The sequence below is a fragment of the Primulina huaijiensis genome, unplaced genomic scaffold, assembly GCF_012295235.1.
Source record: "Primulina huaijiensis isolate GDHJ02 unplaced genomic scaffold, ASM1229523v2 scaffold40277, whole genome shotgun sequence".
Classification (NCBI taxonomy): domain Eukaryota; kingdom Viridiplantae; phylum Streptophyta; class Magnoliopsida; order Lamiales; family Gesneriaceae; genus Primulina; species Primulina huaijiensis.
The window spans coordinates 146,267-169,584 of NW_027359516.1; the positions used below are offsets into that span (position 1 = coordinate 146,267).

General features: G+C 33.9%; 4 protein-coding genes across 8 annotated transcripts; 2 read left to right on the forward strand and 2 right to left on the reverse strand.

Annotated features, from left to right (window-relative positions):
• The first annotated feature begins 4,940 nt into the window (after nucleotides 1-4,940).
• Nucleotides 4,941-9,448, forward strand: LOC140969269 (uncharacterized). Of its 5 annotated transcripts, none has more exons than XR_012173911.1 (10): nucleotides 4,941-5,096; nucleotides 5,194-5,360; nucleotides 5,446-5,554; nucleotides 5,631-5,689; nucleotides 7,811-7,891; nucleotides 8,058-8,092; nucleotides 8,363-8,452; nucleotides 8,545-8,701; nucleotides 8,784-8,980; nucleotides 9,069-9,447. XR_012173911.1 is itself a non-coding variant. In XM_073430573.1 (9 exons), exons 1-9 carry the CDS (start codon nucleotides 4,973-4,975, stop codon nucleotides 8,901-8,903), a joined length of 936 nt encoding a protein of 311 aa, XP_073286674.1. In that variant the 5' UTR covers nucleotides 4,941-4,972; the 3' UTR covers nucleotides 8,904-9,448. The 5 variants fall into 5 exon arrangements, 3 of the variants coding, with proteins under 3 accessions (XP_073286674.1, XP_073286673.1, XP_073286675.1); XR_012173912.1 differs by having other exon boundaries at nucleotides 9,080-9,446; XM_073430573.1 differs by having other exon boundaries at nucleotides 5,200-5,360; nucleotides 8,784-9,448.
• Nucleotides 9,449-10,339: 891 nt separating this feature from the next.
• On the forward strand, nucleotides 10,340-16,398 carry LOC140969247 (uncharacterized). The gene is made up of 14 exons (XM_073430541.1): nucleotides 10,340-10,692; nucleotides 11,201-11,370; nucleotides 11,754-11,857; nucleotides 12,837-12,903; nucleotides 13,197-13,289; nucleotides 13,383-13,547; nucleotides 13,639-13,779; nucleotides 13,878-13,955; nucleotides 14,284-14,396; nucleotides 14,507-14,567; nucleotides 14,643-14,810; nucleotides 15,177-15,278; nucleotides 15,726-15,815; nucleotides 15,998-16,398. The coding sequence occupies exons 1-14, from the start codon at nucleotides 10,401-10,403 to the stop codon at nucleotides 16,058-16,060; spliced, it is 1,707 nt and encodes a 568-aa protein (XP_073286642.1). The 5' UTR covers nucleotides 10,340-10,400; the 3' UTR covers nucleotides 16,061-16,398.
• A 1,461-nt stretch (nucleotides 16,399-17,859) lies between these two features.
• Nucleotides 17,860-18,795, reverse strand: LOC140969258 (uncharacterized). The gene has a single exon (XM_073430563.1). It carries the CDS (start codon nucleotides 18,719-18,721, stop codon nucleotides 18,014-18,016), a length of 708 nt encoding a protein of 235 aa, XP_073286664.1. The 5' UTR covers nucleotides 18,722-18,795; the 3' UTR covers nucleotides 17,860-18,013.
• Nucleotides 18,796-20,100: 1,305 nt separating this feature from the next.
• On the reverse strand, nucleotides 20,101-20,715 carry LOC140969207 (putative germin-like protein 9-2). Its single transcript, XM_073430478.1, has one exon. The coding sequence runs from the start codon at nucleotides 20,713-20,715 to the stop codon at nucleotides 20,101-20,103; it is 615 nt and encodes a 204-aa protein (XP_073286579.1).
• Nucleotides 20,716-23,318: the final 2,603 nt, after the last annotated feature.

Sequence of the window (23,318 nt, forward strand, 5' to 3'; positions counted from 1 at the left end):
TGCCCCTTAGCTTTTATTGTCTTTATTTATTGAAATTTATCGACACACAGTACGTCTTATACGGAAATCAGGAAAAATCAAACCATATTTGATTTGCTTTTATTACAATAATTTTTTTTCTTTGGAGCGTTGGCGAAAAGTCGATCGTTTGATCTATAATGTTGTTCAGTCAGCACTCGCTATAAAGGGACTTAAAATACGGGGAAATTAGTTAAATAATTTAATATATTTGAGGAGATCATTTTCTTAAAAAAAAAGTTTGATCGATGTTAAAAAAAATACCCATTAAAATACTTAGTATGATAAGGTTATATTTTGATTACTTAAAATATCAAAATCAAATTTTGACAAATTTACTCAATATAAAATTTATTTTGGCAAATTAGTTTCCTATATGTTTTTTTTTTGGGTTACAAATTTACAATGAGTGAGGAAAATTGATATATCGTTAATAGTTTCAAAAATATTAATCAACTATGGAATTATTTTTATTTATGAATTTAGTATGTAAAACAAATGATTTGGTATTATATTTTAGGCACATGAGAAATATGTGTATATCAGATTCCAGTAACTATCTCATGAAACAATCTCGTAGATTTATCTTTGTGAGATGAGTCGACATAATCCATATATAGAGTGAAAAATAATATTTTTTTAGTGAATTGGGTAAAATATGACATTCATCTCACAAAATTTACTCGTAACATGGTCTAATAAAAATTTGAGTGGGTCTCATGTGAGACCGTCTCACGGATCTTAATCTGTGAGACGGGTCAACCCTACTCATATTCACAACAAAAAGTAATACTCTTAGTATAAAAAGTAATACTTTTTCATGGCTGACCCAAATAAGAGATCCGTCTCATAAATACGACCCGTGAGACCGTCTCACACAAGTTTTTGCGTAAAAATTTTTGTGATTAGATTCTATATATGGTCTGGTTACCATGTCTTTATACATATATACATATTCCTGCAACTGCCCGAAATTGGTATGTATAAATAAATATTTAAAATTGTCAAACTACTGCATATATAATTGACCACTATGTTACACTATAAATTCACTGCAAAAAAAAAAAGGTATTGGGGCCCCGATGCTTAAGAGCATCCACAATAACACCCACCAACTCATCAAAAACATGAGTTCACTCATCAAAAACATGGGTCCACTGTCACATACTCATTATAACAACATATCTCTTTTATCCACATTCTTTTTAAATTTCAAACTCATTATTTATGGGTTCCACAGTCCACTCAATCATCTTAAATTTTTTCGTATTAAATAAATATGTTTTAAATATATTTTACGTTATTTAAATCATTATTCTAATTTTTAAAATCATCTTATTTTTAATAAAATAATTTTATTAATTTTAAAATATAATATTAATTTTTTAAAAAATATATTTATTAAATAAAGTAGGTGTTCGAAAGAAATAATTATGAAATTGAAATGAAACAATAACTTAAAAATAAACTACACTTTGATGAAATTAAAACTAACATATGAAATAATAATTCATAACCGTTGAAGGCAAAATTAAAAGCAAAATTAAAATAATAATTCAAATATGAAATAATAATTCATATATGAAATAATAATTCATAAACCACACATTGATGAAATTAAAAACAAAATTAAAATAATTCAAAATATGTGGGGCCCGCACGTCAGTGACGGTTTGTGGAAAAATGTCGCAAATTAGCGACGGTATTTAAAAAACCTTCGCTAATAGCGACGGTATTTTTTTTAAAAAAATAAAATGAGAGAAGGGCGTTCAAACAATTCAACGTCTCTTACTCTCTCTCACCTGTTGCTCACAATGATGGATGCAAGACAATAATACAAAATTAAAAAAAAAATGTAGGGATTTTATTTTCTTGATTTGGGATTTATAAAAAAAAATAAAAAACTATAAAATACCCACATACCGATAATGTAATCTGGTCCCATCCACATGATCAGCCACCAAAATTCCATTCATACACGCATTTTGTCGCATCTCTAAATTAATTACACGAGATTTAAATATTTTTAATGTATAAAAATATACGTACAATGGTAGATTTCTCATACGAATACGACAATCTTGTTCAAATATTATTTATGATTTATATCGTACGATGCTTGGTGGTAATAAGTTGAATGAACTAAGTATGACTAATGAGTTGTTGCATAGTTTAAAAGAGTTTGAATTATTTCGTTGATATTATTTTATTGAAAAATTTTTAATCTAACAATTGATATCAGATTCAATGTCAAACGTTTGATTCTCATGATTTTGTGATGTAATTATTGAGAGGAAAATAAAATGTAGTACTTGGATGATTGTATTATTAAAAAAATTTAAGTTGTCTTATTATCATCAACTATATACTCATTTGATAGATTTAAGATACGAATATGACAATTTGGTGTGAATATTTAGTTCAAAATTTTGAGGTAGAAGTATTTTTTTTTTTTGGTGGATTAAGAACGTAAGCTATGTCTCCATCATTAATAAGATCTTTACTATCAAATATATCGGGTTAGAATATAATCCGTCGCCAATCCCTAAATAAAATAGGTACACGGCTACGATTGATTTTTCTATTGTTAAGGTCGGATTTTTTAAAAAAAAAATTTGGTATAGGATTATGAATCTTGAAAATTGGGGTGATAAATTAATTAAGCCATGTAAACATGGTTGAAAACAATTGTAAATATCATGGAACAATATTTACAACAATTATATCGTGAAATTTTGTTACTATATGGTGTGATTTTACTATTATCTCATGTGATTTAGTATTGAATTTATCATGAGATTTTAATAAATAGAAAATTTGGTATTTATTTATTTTTTTTTTTGGTACGAATTGTTGTACAAATTTGATAGTACTGTAACATTATTTTTTGATAATAGTGCTCCTCCACACTGAGAAAGTATAATTATTGATACATACTTTCCTATTTTTAAATAACATATGGCACATGAGAATTACATGATTGGAAAGATGGTAACGAATATTTGCTGTTTATTATTCTTGATCAATCGAGACATCCGTAATATAAGATAAGATGATTCAATTATTTTCATAACAAGGTTTGTGAATTTTATAAAATTTGTTATAAGCTTTAGACTTTTATTTATTTGAGGGAATCTTACTCTAGTGGCACGTGCCAATCAATTCTCGGTGGCTTGGGACTTGTCTTCTTGCGATAGAATCAATTGATTTATAATGGGAGTGGGTTGGGTAAGATCAACTAATCATTTGAAATCTATTATTTTGAATGTAACTGTTATTTTTTGGTGTACACTGAGTAAATTTTTGGACTGACGTAATAGCTTGCAAATCACGCTAGTTAGGTAAACTATTCTGCCAAATCATGTGCAACATGATCGCCCAAAAAAGTATTGATAGGGGCAATGATCATTGACCAAACACTCATATAATCCACTAATTTGAACATTTCTGGACACCAATATATTCTTTTTTTAACTATATTAAAAGTTTCTCTTTTAGATATTAATTTTTTATTTAACATGTAGGGAACATGTGAACTTTATGTTAGGTTTATATTATTATTTTTATCTCTCAATTTATTATTTCATCTTTCATCGTATTTTCTCACGAATAAAACGATGTCTTACGTGGGTATGATCCTAACTCTAATCCTGACATGGAGGTGCCATGAGACCATTATTATAACTTGAACATGCACTATACCAAATTCATAGTGAAGACTAGTTATTCTGTGTATAATTTTTTTTATCATTATCGATAGACTAAAATGAAATTTGAGAAATTATGGAGGGACTAAATTGATATTTGAATTGTTGAAATAAAAAAAATAAAAGTATGTGTTGAAATATTTTTTAAAAAAACAAAAAACAAAAGTGTAATATTAGCATCATATAATAGTGAAGTTGGAAGAAAAAATTGGTATCTTTATTAAGTGGTTACTATCATGTCTTTAAATTTAATAAAATAGAATAGATTTATGTTGAATTTGGGCTTCAAATACTAGGCCCATAAAGTTGATTTATATTTTTTCAAGCCCACCAATTGCTTTATTAAACATCACAATGATTATGTTTTTTGTTTTTAAAAGTCCCCATGAAAGATATTATTATTAAATTTTCTATTTTGTATTGTAATTATGATCTATTAATAAAATTAGCTAATTTACCTACGAGAATGAATATTATATTATTAAATTTTGTTTAATTTCTTACCCTTCTGAATTTAATAATTAGAAATATATTTAATTTAAATACGCTAAATTAATGAAATAAAATATAAGTAAGAATCGATAAAGAAACAGATAATCTAATAATTTGTTGTGTGAAATTTATTAGACAAGTTAAGTAAATAAATTTAATTAAAATTTGTTCTTATAGACTGTTACTATAATTTTTATTAGTCTTGCAATCTTGAACACTACAATAAATAATAAAATATGAAATAAAAAATTTATCAGTTGTAAGCGAAATATACAAAGCAACGAGCAGGAGTAGAATGCAAGAACGAGGAAATATGAAAGGTCTGTTCCGAGGAAAAAATTGCAAAAGATGTCATAAACTAGCTATAGACGAACGATTGCACATAAGTCAAACTTTTTTCAGTTCAAATCGAGCCCATGATTTGGGCCACTGCATCGACATGCACGAGAGAAACTTGTTGATCAATGATTATTAGATTTCAGTAAAATGTAACACAATATAAGCTCATCCACAACACATTATTTTTCCAATGTGTGACAAACCCATCATTTCTCAATTTCCATTCACACACTTGGAAAACCCATTAACACACACAACCCAATATATAAAAAAATATATATAATCCAATTTAATTTGTTTTTTTTTTTGTTGTTGTTGCTTTTTTGATGTTTGTTAGATTTTCCAAGATCCCTAATATTTAATGGAAAAGTAAAATATCCCCCCGAGTGGCACTCGAAATCCTTGAGTTTCAGATAATGAAGTCTCTCACAGCAGCTGCCTATTCACCAAAATACCCGGTGTCCTATTGCGTAAAACCACGTCGTGTTAGCTCCGGAGTACCACCTGTAATCTCCGCTCTCAAAACTTCCCCACCCCCTCGTAAGTACCCATTTCCGCATTTATGTTTGTTTGAACCTGACACCGGTTGTCAGCTCACGATCATTTCTTACTTTTCCGTTTTCACGTTGAATGAAAGTGAAAGAATCTTTCGGAGATGATGTTTTGCGAGTTTTTTTGCGAGAAAGGGAGGTAAGTGGAGATTTTATCGCTAAACTCTCCGATCGACTCTGGCTGAAGAAGGGTTTGACTGTAAATTCGGAGAATGTTCTGGAACTTGGGGGAATTGACGATGTTATGGAGGAGGTACAGGTGTAAAGTTAGTATTTTTCTGTTTCTATGATAGTGATTTTTGTTGTTTTTAAATTGGTTTTTCGAAGTATTTGTGTAGCCTTGTGGAGAAGGAAATGAAATTGGTGGGTTCTTGAAATTGAAACAAAATAGTGAATGGCTTCTGGGTGACAGCAACTCTGTGCCACTGAACAAGAAGATGGTCTACAAGTTTGTAACTTATGCATCTTTTTACTATGAGAAGACGGCCCTGTGAACTTAATGATTTTAATGTGATTACGTGATAGGAAGTTCTCGATGACGGTGAGAGACGGAAGAGACTGGATTTCCTAAGATATGAAGCTGTATGCTGTCTGCAACTCAAGTTATCTTTACTGTCTATTGGGTTTGTCCTCTGATAGATTCTTAATAGTCGAGCTTTTAACATAGTGTCTTCATTCTGGAACAATGGAATCCATAGTTATTTGGGGAGGGACGCATACTAGTCATAGAACGTGGGCACTAGGCGCAAAGCCAAGCACACTCTTGTACACCAAGAGATAATATACTAGTCACTAGAATCTAAGTGTCGAGAGAATTTCATCACTCATCTTCCAACATATTATTTACCACTTGTAAGTTATATATAAGCCAAAATAAGTTACCTCGAGACTTTAAAACAGGCTAAATCTGGAACTTCACTGTCAAGGCTCCCACTTTAGTGAGTGCTGGCCGTTGGCATGTTTCTAGCCTCAAGGTGTGAGCCTTGTTGCGCCTTGAGTATAGGCACAGCCGCACATGACTTGAGGGCTTTTCATTGCTATAGAAGAATTATTACCATCTCTAGGAGCTATATGAATTTTCGTAAGTATTTGCACTTCATGTGTGCTACGAGGTAGGTTCCCATACAATTTGGATTGAATATGCAACGAGATTTTACAATTTTGTGATCTATGAATTCCAAGAACAATCGATTGCCTATAACTTATTCGAAAATTTGCATATTAAATATAAATGAATGGAAAGAGATGGTCGACACGACTTTAGTAGCGGATGGATACATCTGTTTTGTCCAACTCTGATGCCAATTGTAGACTTGCAATTCACTAGCTAATTAGATATACCAATAAATAATTGATCGTCAGACGATTATTTGTGATATACTAAGAGGATCTATATATTTTATTGTGTATTGGCACACTTATAGATTTTTATTTACTTGAAGTATTTTTGTTCTCGCACCTCGTTTTTTCCCTAAAAATTGGAACAAGTCTTCTTATTGCCACTTTATCAAGTGATGTGAAATGCATGTATTTAAGGTAAAAATACTAGTTACCTTCGTCTTTATTTTTTATTTTAAATTTTTTTCATAAATCTTTCATTTCTACAAGTCACATAATGTAACGGTCATGGACCATGGCATAGCATGGGTCTTGGCCAATACCCACTCACCATCCAACTGGTACCATGATTGCTGCCAAGATCTATATAAGTCCAGGAGGTCTTGGGTTCTAATCCTAGGAAGGTAAAAACTCCAGTGCCTGGGCTGGATAAGTCCTATGCGTAATGATGCGTGGGTATAGGCCGAGGCCCATGCTATGCCATGACCCATGACCGTTACACATAACCTCTGTTTTAATCAAGAAAATCACTTTTTTGCATTGTTCTTTTGTTATTATTTGATTTTTCATATCATAAATTTCAATCCATCATTATTGTGGCGGATGAATAGTTATTTGAGTGAACGATTTTTTTTATCCACGGCGTAGTTATTTACAAAGCAGCTTGGAGGGTATTAGAATATCAAATCCATGGCCAGTTCATGAGGAATAACCATATCCAGATTTCCAAACTTCTTGATAAAAGATATGATCTTTACATCATGTTCATGGATGAATGAAAACAACTCTTTCGAGGTTGCGATTGTTGAGAATTGTGTTTGCTCACCAACAATCGTGCTCTTCCAAAAACATTAGGTGCAAGAACAAAAATTTCATAAAAAAAAAATCTTAAGTAAGCCAACACACAATCAAATATATCATGCTTGTATATCAAAAATATTCATCTGTTTCCGATTGTTTTGTGGTAGATCTAATAAGTTAGTGGACTTGATTAGACAGATTGTGGGGGTCGCAGACAATTTGGATTCAGACTTGAACATGACCGATGTATCCATCCATGATTAAGATTATGAGGTAATCTCACACTTATATTTAATGTATCATTTTTTTGTACAAATCAAAGACAATCAATCATCCCAATAATTTGTAGATCAGAAAACTTTGAATTTCTGCCGGTATTCGATATGGGTTCTTGGGAAACCTGACAAGGTTGTAATTTAAAAGCACGAAACTAGCGTCCATAGATCAATAAGAAAAACTAGATTTAAACAGAATGCTCATCACTAGTTTTTTGTTCGGCCCACGAGAGGCAACATTGTGTTTATTGATCTTGTAATATGCAGATTTTTTCATGTCTGAATGCAGCTAAAGAGGGAACTGCTGCTTTTGACAGCGGGTATTGGAACTGCGTGTACTGGATACTGTCTTGTAGCTTTGTCAGTTCAGGTAGCTATCCATAGAATTTCTAGATATGTTTTCAGGAATTGAAGATAAAAAGAACAAGTCTCCCTGGCTTTTTACTTTATTTTTTATACATATTTATTGCATAAACCATTTTTTGGGTATGAAAGTATACGAAAACCCTAAATATGCTATACTCTGTATTTGTCAGGCTGCTGCAAGCTATGCAGTAGGAGTTGTTTTCAGGTATGATTTTAGTCCTTTCTTTTCTTCATGAGTAAATCTGAAGGATCCTTGTTATTTTAATATTGTATTGTCGATGATTACATTCATTCAAGATCTTTCACTCTATATTTTTTCCATGTATGTAGTCTGGCAAATCATTAAGTGGATTATCTAGTTTAGTTGGTGTAAGATTCTCATTGTAAATCCAATAGCATTTTGAAGTGGACTGGTGACTCTTTATCCGCGTCATATCTACTTGACAATATGCACGTTGTTATTTCATTCGTGCAGTTGCTTATATTTCCGGCTACTATGCAAACATGCGGACAACATATCGAGTGATATTGTTCCGCAGATTTTCACGAAAAAGAGGACAAAAAGGTACCAGCACTTACGTCTACCATTTATTTATTTTATTTTATTTTCAAGAATTTATTTTCTTGCGTTGCGATCTAACATTTGTGTCCTGTCAGAATCGGAATAAGAAGCAAGGATTTGCAGGACTCATTCGAAAAATCAGTGAAAGGTGCAAGTATCGCACTTTCATCACCAAGGCTGGTTATTCCTGCAGCTATTTATGGTTTGTGGGAATTCTCCCAACATTTTTCCCACAACGTATTTGATTTTCAGGTATTCAAAAGAGTAGCTACTGGATCAATCTTTGTTACTGATGTTCACTTGGAGTTCTGAAGACTTTGTTCTTGTTTCACAGCTACTGCCGGCTATGGTTGGGCTATTTGCGTACAAGGCTGCTACACTGGTGCAAGTATATAGAGATAACGACGACCTTCAATTTATCTTTCCTGATAATGTAGAAGATCCGATGGACTGAAAGATGGATTTTTTGTGAGAAACAGCTTATGATGACTGACAGGTCTACCTACAAACACGAACATTCAGGATCTTGAGGTGAAATGCTCCGTTCTTCTTATTCATGCAATTTCACTCAAATTCTCTACTTTGCGATCCCCTTGTTGGACATTTATTTCCCTTGAAGTTCATGCGCAGAATCACAAATGGCCGAACAACTATAGGCACGCGTCTTTGCCTGTAATGGAATATTCAGGGAGTTTGGAGAACCAGGACCCTATCAAGGAATTTTTCAAACAAGCACTCCAATGTACGTTAGTTTAGAAGTTTCTTATTCGCCTATTCGAGCCTGCTTCACTCATTTTACCTCACTTTTTCTCACGTCCTATTGCAAATGGTCGATTCCCCTAAACTTCTTGAATTATCTGCTTGTCCTATTCTGTCAATATTCTAGTTCAACAGTTTTAAGGGAAGAGATTATAGGAGCTTGAATGTAAGAATGGATTCTGAATAATGTGGTAATTGGAGAGTTGCATGCTCATTTGGATGTAACAACCAAGATCTTTTTATATACAAGTAATTAATGCTTAATTAATATACCAATTGCGAAAGAAAGCAATAATAGGCTCTTAAATCTTAATGGTTCCAAAATATAATATTTGGTAACATTTATTAAATGCACGAGGGATATGATGTAAAATATTTTAAAACTAATATTAAATTCATTATAAATCTATACTATCTAATAACTTAAGTACAAGGTCTTAGAAAGCTTTGTGTGATCTCCAAGCAAATCGAATCGATCGAACTTTTCATCAAAATGAATTAAATAAAAAAATTCAAGTTTTTTTTGAGATGATTTCATTAATATATAATATTCGTGAGATGAATTGATCTGATTCATATTTATAAATAAAATTAATATTTTTGATATAAAAAAAATATTTTTTCATGTAACGAATTGCTTCGATTCGTTTCATAAAAGTGATTCGTGAGACGGTCTCATAAGAATATTTATGAATTTAAAAATGGGTCTCTTGGAAATATAAAATAACTAAAATTTCTTTAGAATTAGAAAGTTGAACTAGAAAATAGTACCAATTAATCATATTTGATCCTTATAGCTTGTATTGATGAAAACCTATGATAAAATAATTTGGGTCAAAATCCAAAATGAATACAATGGTTCCAATCTAAGAAAAATCCCATTTTCGATTTTTTAGTGCAGAAACCAAACCAAATAAAAAAAAAAAACAATTGTCATTATATAAAAATATAAAATCTGAATCAACCTAATAAAAATCGGTTCTGCCGGGTTTTTTAGATATATTTATTATCGGAAATTCAAAAGATACATATATATTTTCATTTATTATTATTATTATTATTATTATTATTAATTAATTGGTGACTAAATATCAATCATAATTTATTTTATACTAATATATTAAATAAATGTAAAATTACAGAGGCAGATTATCTTTTTCTTCCTCTGAATCAAAGCTCTCAGCTACTTCCAATGGCGAAACTGCAGAAATCTCAGCCGCCGGCGTTGGTGGACCCGGTGTGCTCCTCGGTGATCACGTTGCTCATGATAGTCATGGCGTGTGTGGAGCTATGCGACGCCGCCACGGTGGTCGACGTCTACCGGCTCGTTCAGTACGATCTCGGGGGAGTGCCGTTTGGATCCCGCCTCTCCGCTCTCAACCACCACGCCGGCTCCTCCCTCTTCTCGTCCTCTGAAGTCGCTGATCTATCCCGCACGGTCCTCATTCTTCCTGTCCGTGAATTGAATCTCACTCTCATTAGAGGTCTTTTGATTTACTTCTTTCACTTGATTTTACTATTCTTAATCAGATACAAGGTTTACAGCGAATTAACCTTTTTTTGTGCGCGTTTGATGATTCTTTGAGGAGTTTAGTGCTTGGGGTATTAGTAGTCGTTCGTTTTGGATTGCTTGAGCTGAATTTATTTATTTAATAATTTATCAGAAAGAGCTGTTCAGACTAATATGTTAATCTGGGTTGCAGTGTGTTTTCTCCACATTTGCAGCGGTCTTGAAGGTTGTGAGTATCTATTTGTCATTCCATATATAGAGAAAAATTGTAACTTAGGGAGCTGAGCCAAGCAATGCCCGTTATGAAGTTGATCACTGAAGGAAATTCTAAAGTTGAACTCTAACATTGTGGAGTCTAGAAATTATTTTTGCTATCTATTTATTTTTAGCTCTTGGCACCTTAGTCTAATTTGGATACATGTCAATGGTTTCCTCGTTATCATGATAATGGGGCTGATAATTCATTGGAAATCTTATGGCAGAATATATTGGACAAAGGAAGCCACTAGGTGGTTTATTGCTTTTACTTCCATCAGTTTTTGGTCCTCAAAACTTAGACAGCGGGGTTGGTGCCGGTCATGATTCTGAGAAAGGCTTCATGAAGGAAGTTCTTTCTGAAATAGAACGTGTGCTTATACATGCAAACATCCCTGTGAGTAAAAAAGAACTCTATTTTGTTCATAAAACTCCGTCTCTCTTTTCTTTTATTTTCTTATAATTTTTTTAGGGTGACTTACTCTTTACTTCTTTGGTATTGTTTGATTAAAAATCAAAATTCTTTTATCTGCTTGCTATATTTCAGTTGGAGAAAACAGATAAACAAAATTAGGTTCTTGGAGTCAAAATACTTTTTTCTGAGACTATAGGGACCAGTGTATTTCTGATGTCTACATTTGGACAAAATTCCTACCTTATTGGTATTGAAAAAGAAATTAATAAATTTACACATATCTAATCATTTACCTTGAACTTCACAATGCTGGTTGGCAGCTGTATGTCTTGTTTTCTATCTGATTGGATTATCAAATGTTTCAGTATCCGGTGTATTTTGGTTTTGAGGATGAGTATGTTAATGCTGTGCTAGCTGATGTGAAGAAGAATGATGCTACAGGTCAACTGGCAACTGCCACAACAGGAGGGTTAGTTGAAAAACTCAATGCATTATTTTGAGAAATTATCCAAACTTAAAATCAAACGATGTGGTTATTGTGGAGGGGGAGTAGCATTCTTCTTATACGTCAGACTTTTTTCTATGGATAATGCTCAAGGTTTTATGCCGGTCCTTGATTTCGTTATGTTCTGAGTTTTTTTTAATCTCTTATTCATGTCTTATATATCCTAGTGGATTCTTTGTTTAAATCAATCAGAATGATACAAAATAATTTTTTAAATGGTCTGCAATTCGTATTTAAAGAGTTGCCTGGCCTTTCCATAAATTTTTAGATGTCATAAAAGATGTCATAAAATATCTACTATCTATCTACTAAATATAAATATATGTAAAGTGGCTGGACAACTTGATTTATAGTTTTCTATCCTTAGTTTTCGTACAACTGTTTCAGCTATAGCGAAAGCATTCCGTTATAAATGCTATGCATTAATACTTGAATTTCCGAGTTCCAAACAGCAATCTTCAAACTGGCACTTCTTCAGTTGCGCTTTGTGGCATCAGGGTTCCATGGTGCAACGATAGTAAATCCGCACTCTCAGTTTCTACCTTATTATAAATTTTTGTAAAGCTAGAAGGACTTCTATAACTGTTCCGGACTTCCGGGATATTGATAGTTGCCATCCTGTGCCATCTCCTTATTAATTAGTAAACAAATTTTGAGACTCTGCCGCTGCTATTGCTAGCTATTTATTTAATAATATTGGGTTTTTCCTTTGCTTTGTAACTGTGTCAATGTCATTTGTTTTTTATATTTTAAATTTTTTGGATGGCTATTACAACCTCGTTTTGGTTTTTGTGGCTTCATACGTTGGCATCACATTAACATAGTAATACTCCTGATCATGTTCAAGTTTTCTGGTGTTACTTGTGTCTTTTAAAACTATTATGGGTTTTGAAGTCCATAATGAATAACCTTTTCATAATGGAAATCTGATTTAAAATGTCAGGTACAAACTTCTTGTTGCTGCAGCAGAACCCAAGAAAGTTACCTCTCCCACAATCACAAATATTCAGGTCTAGCCGTGGGCCTGTACCTTTTATATTAAATCGAGTGCCAGCATCCGATGTGATTAAATTTGCTGTATGCTGCATTCTGTTGTTTCAATTCCTCAATGAGGTGCCAATGATCTTTTGATTGACTTGGCACTGCACCTCCAAAAAGAGGAGGGGTCACGGGTTTGAATCCGCAATCCTCTACCCCCATGTCAAAAGAAGTCCTTGATGTGGCCGATTTATCGCAGCATTAGTTCCATTGACATTCAGGCTGTGTTAATTATTTCAATCTTTTGGATTTTGTGGTATGTCAGGGGTGGCTACCAGGCTTGAGAGCTGACGGCAATTCCAATCAACTTCCAACTATTGCTGTGGTGGCATCATATGATACATTTGGAGCTGCTCCAGTTAATTATTCCTTACTAAACATTTACCTTTCTTTCCTTTTTCCTTTTATATTTTTGACAGTCTATGGCCTTTTGCCATCTCAATGCTTACAGGCATTGTCCGTTGGAAGTGATAGCAATGGAAGTGGCATTGTTGCACTTCTAGAAATAGCTAGGTTATTTTCAGCTTTGTATAAAAATCCTAAGACAAGAGGAAGGTATAATTTACTCTTTGCACTCACATCTGGAGGACCTTATAACTACAATGGAACTCAAAAGGTGCCTTTTCTTCTCAAAAGACTTACTATCCTTTTCACACTAGTATGCTGGGTGTTGTGTCAGAAATTGTTTTGATACCTATCTTTTATAGTGGCTACGGAGTTTGGACCAAAGGTTGCGTGAAACTATTGACTATGCTATTTGCTTGAATAGCCTTGGTTCTTCTAACAATGAGTTATGGATTCATGTTTCCAAGCCTCCTGAAAATGCATGTATAAAACAAATTTTTGAGGTAATCCTGAGTAATTTTTGTGATGTAGAAACACGGTGATTGACAGGCAGCTATCTATATTCAACTTTGCTTCCATCTTATTTAGTGGAATTTTACAGGGTTTCTCCAGTGTGTCTGGAGAATTGGGGCTTAAAGTTGGTCTGAAGCACAAGAAGATTAACATATCTAATCCTCGAGTAAGTATCTTGTCAGTTTTTGCATAGCTGGACTACAATGGCAATCTCTGCACTTTAGTATACTTATGACAACAAATTTTATCTGTCTTGAAAAATTGTGTATATGTAAAATTAATGGTGGTTTCTTCAGAAATAGGATATGTGTATGTAGTGAGTTCTGGGTATCTTGATGGGTATTTGTTGAGTTCCAGAAGTAGTGTATTGCGTGAAACATGTCTTATTCTTAAAACATTGTCTTGTGTGTTATATTTTATTAATTCTATATTTTCTCATTTTTTGTCAACTTTCATATTGTTCTTCCTAAGGCCTAGGCTGTGAAATATTCCAGGTTGCATGGGAGCATGAGCAATTTTCAAGGTTGAGAGTCACAGCAGCAACGGTATCTGCTCTTGCTGTTGCACCTGATTTTCTGGAAAGTGCTGGAGGTTTGTCGGACAACAGGTTGTAATTGTGGGAGGTTTATTTTGTTCTTCACATTCCTTTCTTTTTTCTCTATGTGCTTTTTTTTTTGCTACGAGTTATCCTTTCCTTCACCTTGATCTCCCCTGCAGACATTTTGTTGATGAAGCTTCAATAAGCCAAAGTGTCAAATTAGTTGCTGAAAGTCTTGCTGTAAGATTATTTTATGTCTAGATATGATTAAAAATCAGTCGCAATTTCCTAATAGTGGTCCTTTCTTGCAAGCAGAGGCATATTTATGGCCAGGGTGGGAAAAACACTGATATATTTGCGGATGACAGCAGTTTATCTGTTAACCCATATTATATCCGTTCTTGGTTAGAATTTTTGTCAACAACACCTCGAGTGGCACCATTTCTTGCAAAGAGCGATCCTCTCATCATGGCTCTAAAAAAGGTTGTTTTTGCTAAATTTATGTGATGTTATTTATCCTTGGGACAGTATATTTACGTTTGATCTTGTTTTGAATATTTATTCTCTGTTTTTGATATGGTTGACACAGTTTTTAAGTTTACAATTAGAAAATCCGAATTAAATCAGACTTGACTGAACAAGGATAACATTCTTTGCGACACAAATGGCATATCGGGATTCATGTTTTATTGTGTATGGGGAACAGCGGGCAGTTTAAACCTTTATTGTTGTTGGATCCTTTTAATTGAATTTTGTTGCTATTTTATCTTTCATGGATATGTAGAAATCAATATCCAATACATTGCACTTTTTCTCATACTGGCTTGTGCAACTTTTACCGTTGGGTAGGAATTAGAAGACCACACGGTGGAGGTGAATATACAACAGGAAGTATTTGATGGGTTGCTCACCTTTTATGATTCAACATCTGCGAGGTTACACATCTATCAGGTAGCAATCAAACTAGATCTCTTTTGTTTACTCTTGCCGGTCAGGAAAATGCACACAAATGGCATGCATAACAACCATGACAAGCACAATTGCGGCTTCTACATTGAGTTTTCTCTTTCCTTCACTTACTATATGTGCTTTTGAAGATCCCTTCTACCTAATTTGATCGTTTAATGGAGAATTAATTGAAGCTCATATTATTTTAAGAGATCTTGGGACTAAATAGTCTTGCACCATTGCCACAAAGTTATCATTACATGGTCAATGTTGGCGAAGAGTCTGATTAACACTGTATATCACAAGAAGCCGTTCTCTCCATCTGTGAGCATGGTTCTGAATGAAATATTTAGTGAAGCAAAGACAGCACAATTTTCCGAAGTAGCAGTTTTAGAATATACTTGGATTGTCTCCAGTGAATGGACCCACAACTGTTGTTTCTTATCACAGGTTGCAAGTGTGACATTTGACTTGCTTTTGCTGCTGGTTCTTGGATCATATTTGATTACACTTTTCAGTTTTCTGGTCATCACAACTAGGGTATGAGTTCTTAAACAAATCCTTCTTTTCTATGTCCTTTTGATCTATTCGTTCTACTGTAAAAACGATAGAGATCCCTAGTAATTTTGGAGAATGAAAACAAGTATACATTTTTGCTGATAGACTTGTAACACAAAATCATAACATATATTCAATCTCTCTGGTTTCATCTCTTTTAACAGGGTCTCGACGATCTTATCAGTCTGTTTCGTCGTCCCACTTCCCGTAAAGTGAAATCTGCTTAATTAAGGGGTGGCCACGTTCCTTTTTCATCACATTTCAGTTAAGTCTCTGCAGACTGTTTTTTGTAGCTTAAATTGACCTAGATTACGGATACGATTTGCCTACGTTCATTTTTTCACCGAGACACCTATGGATGGGCTCTTTTCTTCTCTGGTTCTCAATTGTATGTTTCGTAGGTGTGATAAAAAGTTTTGTTTAGACTTAATTTTCGTCAGATGTTATTGCCTAGAAAATTGAGTTTTTACATGAGTTTTTTTAATCATGAAAGCAAATTGTAACGTGATAGATGCTACAGCTGGGATTTATTGGGTTGACGTATGTTAAACTCAATATTTATTTATGTTTACTTTTTGAAAGAACGAATCAATTCCATATAGTTTTTGTCAATATTTAACTATGGCTTAGGACTTGCAACTCATGGTTTTATCCGACAACAAAACTGTATTTTGTTGCATTATTCACTTGTTGGAAATGATACCAATATGCATAATGTAACTCGTAATAAGCAACTTCAGGTGCTATCATTCCCTCACTTTTGGATGAAATCACGTGCTTCAATCGGTGCTTCATCATGCGCTATGCTTTGCGCTCAACAAATATGTAAAGAAATTAATTAACAAAAAAAATTATGAGTTTCTGCTTATTTTTTTAATAATTTGTATGACATGGCATCTAGAGTAAAGGTGTAGCCTGACATGGAACAGCAATTGGAGTGAAAGAATTTCGTGTTATGATATTATCCATCAATTATGATCGATATTAATATTTCACAGTAACAATTAAGACAAAATTTAATTTTATCTTTAATTTGACAAATTTCTACGAAAACTTGAAGATGTTCAATAACTTCCATAGAAATATAAACAATTTATTATGAAGTTTTCTACGTGATACATGTTTAATGTATTGCATTGTATTTGGAAAAAGAAGAAGACGAGGAAGAAGAAAGAGAATTTACCAAAAATGTAACAGATTTCGTTTTGTCAATTCGAAATGGTGAATCCAAACACCACCATTATAAGAATATAGAGACATGCTGCCTCACAAATATACCACTTCTACAGGAAAACCATTGTCATCGTGACCATCGACAAATCGAATCGATTAATATTTCAAAGGTCTCAATTCTTTTAAGGACTTACAACTCTATTAGTTGTATAATTTTAGACATCAGAGATCAGGGTCATATCTATTTTCAGACCAAGATGATATGCGCAATATGAATTGCTACTTGTGAATCTGAGGTAAGGATGCAGGATGAGGTTGAAGACATAATCCATCCAACTGTAAGCGGTGAAACTTAAGGCATGATAAGATATGCATGAATAAATTATGCAAGGGCCACAGCTCCAAAACCATAGCTATTGGAGATACAATACAAGGAATGGAGCCTATGCAGGTAGCGTGGAGCTCAAAGGCTATGATTAAGGCCAGAGGCACGCCTTGTCGAAGCAAGCATATCAAGACGTAATATTTGAGCATCTAAATATGAAATCTTTTTGGTTAAAACATAATGCAATTTGTATTACAATCTATTGCACTAATAAACAAATCCAACATTCTAAGAACAGAAATTAATGATTATTGAATTGCGATTCCTATAGGCTATATTTAAAGTGTGGTTAATGAGCTCTAGAGCATTTAGAGCACATCAAGCCACATTCTTTGTGGCCAAGGAGCACACTTCATGGGAGGATTGGGCAGTCAAACAAAACAGAGCCAAACCAAGCTGGAGATGAATAAATCAAGAAACAAGATAAAAAATGATTCTTCCACCCATTACTTGGAAACGAAACTCAGATGATAAACAAATAATGGCAATATAAGTTTCAGTTGAATAGAATATATTTACAAAGCAACTATACAAAGAACATCAAATTACACACTTCCCGAGTTAAAGACATCAAAGACCTTACACAATAACTAAAGCAACAATAAGAACAGATATGAAACAATCAATCGCTGAAACCTGTCTTTCGCCAAACGGCATTGCGCACCTGCCTGAGATCCCTCCCTTTCAATGTCCTACCAACCCCCTCCATCACCGAGCATGCCAAAATAGGCGAATGCCGCACCGCCACCACCTCATGCGGTGGCAATATCACCCCGTTCCCCTCCACTTCCTCCTCCTCCTCCTCCTCTTCCGGTAAGACACCTTCAAATTCCATCACCTTCTTTCGCAAAGCTTCAGGAATCACCGGCACATTAACCGGTGCCGATTGGTGGTACAAACGCATCCTGTCCACCTGAGAAGGCATAGGAGGAGGCCGCTTTGGTATCATTATCCGAGACGAGAACGACGTGGAGGGGGAAGTGGAAGAGGACGAGGAGAGCGACACCGAAGTGGCCGCCTTGTGGTTGAACACGGGCCTGGAACTGGATCCTGATCGAGCTTTCGAGCTATCATTCAAGGCAGCTAAGATACCATGATTCTTCTGGCCGTGATTCTGCGCGTTCGCGGTGGGGCTGAGTCTCGGGTTGGCGTCGAGGTTCGATGGGGAAACACTACCGGAAGAGAAGCTGAAAATATCGTGCTCGGAGAGTTCTAGCGGAGGCGTGGCAGCGGATGATTGAGGCTGAAAGGTTCCCAAGAACCTATCGGCGGAGGGAGGGCTACGGCGGTGGCTGAGGGAACGGGTGACGGCGCCACCGAGTTGTTCCATAGGAGAAGAGTTCGTGTGGAAAGTGATAGGAACCTTCCTGGTTGGATCAAGAAATATTAACTAATCCCCGCCTTACTGGAAGCTAATTATTAAGTCGGTCAAAAACGTGTCCACAAATGACTTGGACATCAATTCACTCGGGTCAAATCGAAACCAAGCAACAAGTTTTCTGATACAAAAAATTAAACAACATATTTATATATTTTTTTTATACTCGAATTATGGTAGTTTTGAATCCCACAAATAATGAGACTTGTACACTGCGAGTGTGCAATATTACAGAGAATTGGGATTGTGCTCTCCGCTGGTTGACAGCATAAAAGTGGATAAATACACATTCCTTGTTAGGCTTTTCTTGATTTCAGAAAGCATATGCTTTTGTTTTGTTTTGTTTTATCTTATATGTCGTGTAAACCGAAAACAAACAGCAAATGACTGGTTTTCAAATGGTAATATCTGAGAAATTTTTTAATTGCTTTGTTTGACAAGAGCACTAGTTTGAAAACATCTTTAACAGATTTCATAATCCAACCAAATTCTAGCTAATGGGTTTTCGCATGGAGGGCATTGCTTTGTCAAAGTTTCATCCTATGAAGAAAACCTTGATGATTCAAGTGGCGGGTGTGGAAGCCACAGACTTTCAACACTCATCTATAACTAAATTTTAATCTTGCAATAATTACTATTTATATCCTCACATTTTGTCATTATTCTTAATTTTGTATCTTAAGTTTTGCGTGAGATAATTATATCCATCAAAATTTTGATTGTGTCTTGATTTCATCCCAGCTCTAATTAGTTCAGCGTTAAGAAATGATGGTCGGCACACATGAATGCCACATGATTCCATTCTTTGTCCCCAAATTGAACTATCAGCATCCATGATCCTTAATTTCACTCACACTTAAATTAGGGTTTATGGATGCTGAGCGAGATTAAATTATTGATTTTGGATGTTGATCATTCAATTTTGGGGCAAAAAATGAAGTCACGTGGCCTCCACGTACGTCGACTGACAACTTTTAACACTAAACTAATGTCTTAAGACGAAATCTGGATATTGTCTAAAATTTGAGGGATATAATTAGCGCACGTAAAATTTGAGGGACGGAATTGAGAATAAAAACAAACTATAAGAACATACTTTATCTTGAAAGCTTACATTGTGTGGTTGATTATTGTCAAAGTAAAAATTTACCCAAAAAAATTAAAACTTGAAGGCCTAAACAAAGAAATTTATCTAAAAAACAGCTGGACAAAAGGTCTGTGAGTTGAAAAAATATATATGATTCCCTTCCAATAAGGAAAGGCCCTTTATTCATTACAAAGTTTAATGAAATCCCATCTAAAAATCATAAAAAAGGAACATAAAAAGTTGATCATCCCTGTAACCCTGCCTTAATCTTTGAAATGGTGGCGACATCAGTCTTGAAAGACAGAGCCAAAACACTGTCATCAATGGTGGAATTAAACAGGGTGTTTGGCAAAGAAACAGTGCCTGGATTAGCGCTTCCGAATGCAGAAATAGCGATGGCCGGATTCTTGGAATCAGCATTATACTGGTAATGAACCAGTCCTTTTGGAAACACAAACATGTCACCTGTTTGCAAAGTTTGAGTGTAGAGCTTATTTTTTGAATCCACAAATCCGACCTCCAATGAACCCATAATCACGAACAAGAGCTCGGCGGATCGGGGGTGCGTGTGAACTGGGTTGACGGATTGGCCCGGGTATACTAAGGCAGCACCGGATACACTCTGCCCGTTTAGGGCAGGGAGTTGTTCCATGTTTGCTTTTAAAACTTTGAAGGATGGAGGGATTGGGTCGGAAACAAGTGATCGGAGACCCGTGAATGTGAAGAAGTTTCCATCGACTTGGGTCAAGTTTGGTGGTAGGATAAAGTCGGTGAGGATATCAGGATCTCCTGCCTTTGCCGTTTGGGATATTGTAAGTGCAACTAGTACTAGGAAGATCATTTTCTTGCTGAAAGACATCGGATTTTTCCACTTTTCCCGGATAAGTTACGATGTTTTGATCTTGTATTGTGGTGGTTTTGGATCCAAAAGTAATGGGATTTATATACACTGCGAGTGTGTAATGTTGTATTGAAATTGGATTGTATACTCCGCCGGATGACATCGTGAATTTGAGACTCGAGGGTACAAAGTGGATATGGACATTTTTCTTGTTGGAGTTTCTTGATATTGAAAAGGATGTGCTCTTGTTTTGGTTTATTTTATTTGTTGTTGAAGCACATAGCAAACGGTAAATGACTGGCTTTCAAATGGTACTATCTGAGAATTTTAAGAACTTTGTTTGACAAGAGCACAAGTTTGACAACATAAAGAGGCGGATGATTTAATTTAACGGACTTCACAATCCAACCAAATTCTAACTACATAGTCGGACACTTGTTTGCATTCACCGGCTTACGGGGTGTACTACTAGGCTCGACCATACCGTAATTCGAAGTGACTAGAGCCACCAAGACCGAGCTCCCAGCTCATGCCCCAACTCAAAGAACGATATCGATTATGTTCTTAAAAAATAATTAACTCTAAAATCAAGTCTCAAAATTAAAGAAATGCCAGAACATGGTTCCAACTTCCACCCATTATAAAAAGGTCTGAAAATTAGAATAATGATTATCCAGCTAAGTATATCCCAATGAATCAAAATTAGACAAAAATTCTGAATATATATTAGTTCCAAAATATTCAGTTCCTAAGATAGAACACATGATTTTGACAGGTAGAAGAAATGAAAATCCACTTGATGTGGATGACACAGTTCTTGCTAAGTTTTCACTTGATGATCGAAGATAAACCGTGTCGATGGGAGTAAGGCCTTTCTTGCCAAAAGCTTTGATCGAATTCGAGACGGATATAAGTAGATTCACATTCTTAGCAAGAGAGAGAGTCCCGTCTCGCCTCCCAGTCTGCACCTTATATTGCCCTCTCATGTTCACTCGAAGCTCAACGCTGACATGTTGCATGATCTCGTAGGGGTGTGAGGCGTGAATGAATTTTTTTTGCAGAAATATTTTGACCAGCAAAGTCAAAATTTATGAGAATGTTTGGGAAATAAAATTGAGATTTGGTTTGACAAACTATACTTATTCTACATCAACAAAATTTGAAAGTGTGATTACTCTCTGTGATGGTGGGAAAGATTTTTGCTAATTAGCCAGACTGACTATTCAAGTAGAATAATTTTATGTATTTTTAAAATATATATATAAAAAAACTGGATTATGAATTATATCAAACATATGGAACCCATGATGAATTCATTTACGAGTTTTTTTCCCCAAGATAAAAAGCCGTCCGTTAATAAAACAAGAAGTAATATATATATAATAGAAGATATGCACGTGCAACGCACGTGTAGAACATAAAAAGATGATATGAAGAGAACGGTTATCAAATTACTTTCACTCTCTTTTATTTTTCAACAATAAATCCAATCTACGTTATCTCGATAAAGTTCAAATTTTATTTTTTTCTGAATTCTTGGATACTAATATAATTAAATTGTTTTAGGTTTTATATATATATATATTGTTGTAATATTCTATCTTTACATAAAAATATTATTAATATGATTCATAATCAGAACTATATTTTGACTATCACTGTGACACCTATTTTAATATCACAACCTTAAATTTGCTTCTTTTGAAGTGTTCTCTCATGGTACCAAACAATTATTTGTGTTTGTCACACATAGAGTTTTACAGTTTGGTCTATTGACACTCACGTCAATGCAATCCTCATCATGTTTACCATTAGCTTAGTATAGAGCTTTGCACGGTAGATCACAATTGTAAGAAATAAAAGTCATGTCTTGGTTAACAAATATAACTTTTAACATAAAGATCAAGAAACGTTTGAACTTAAAGATTAATCTTTTAGTATCATTCAATTTTATTGGGTTAAACATGCATGATGGGTGAACTCCTAGGAAGTTCTCGTGCGTCAAACTGCTGACCCGTGAAATAGTCTCATAAGAGTTTTTGGGTCAATTTTTATTTTTAACTTGAGTAAATTAACATCCATTGATAACGTAAAATAATATTAAAATTCATTTTCATATATTAATTGAGAAAAAACTAACAATAAATATATATTTATTATTATTATTATTTTAAATTTCATTATAGAGATAGTTTTTTTTTTTAAAAAATGCAGTATAATTTTCATTCCAAAAAATAAAGGCTAAATTTAAATTTCATTCAAAAAAATGGTGGATAAATTTTATTTTTCTTCAATTTATTTTACAAGTCATTAATATATTGGAAAAAACATTTATTTATTATTAATATTTTTACTATTTTAAATTTTTAAAAAAAAATAGAATGTAAATTTCATTTCAAAAAATAGACTAAATTTCATTTTTTTTTCAATTTATTTTAGAATCTATTAATGAATATATGGAAAAAACAAACAAACAAAGAGATATTTATTAATTATTATTATTATTTACGTTATTCATGAATGTTAATTTACTCAAATTAAAAATAAAATTGACACATAAACTCTTATGAAGCGGTTTCACAGGTCAATTTTCTGAAACATGTTTCTTATCCGACCCGAAC

Coding starts and splice junctions, on each gene's coding strand:
- LOC140969247 (XM_073430541.1), top strand. CDS start 10,401: ATGGCGAAACTGCAGAAATCTCAGCCGCCGGCGTTGGTGGACCCGGTG. Junction 12,904..13,196: donor CCACAATCACAAATATTCAG/GTCTAGCCGTGG, acceptor GTGGTATGTCAG/GGGTGGCTACCAGGCTTGAG. Junction 14,811..15,176: donor TCATCATGGCTCTAAAAAAG/GTTGTTTTTGCT, acceptor ACCGTTGGGTAG/GAATTAGAAGACCACACGGT.
- LOC140969207 (XM_073430478.1), bottom strand. CDS start 20,715: ATGTCTTTCAGCAAGAAAATGATCTTCCTAGTACTAGTTGCACTTACA.
- LOC140969258 (XM_073430563.1), bottom strand. CDS start 18,721: ATGGAACAACTCGGTGGCGCCGTCACCCGTTCCCTCAGCCACCGCCGT.
- LOC140969269 (XM_073430572.1), top strand. CDS start 4,973: ATGAAGTCTCTCACAGCAGCTGCCTATTCACCAAAATACCCGGTGTCC. Junction 5,097..5,193: donor CAAAACTTCCCCACCCCCTC/GTAAGTACCCAT, acceptor GTTGAATGAAAG/TGAAAGAATCTTTCGGAGAT. Junction 8,702..8,783: donor ACAACGTATTTGATTTTCAG/GTATTCAAAAGA, acceptor CTTGTTTCACAG/CTACTGCCGGCTATGGTTGG.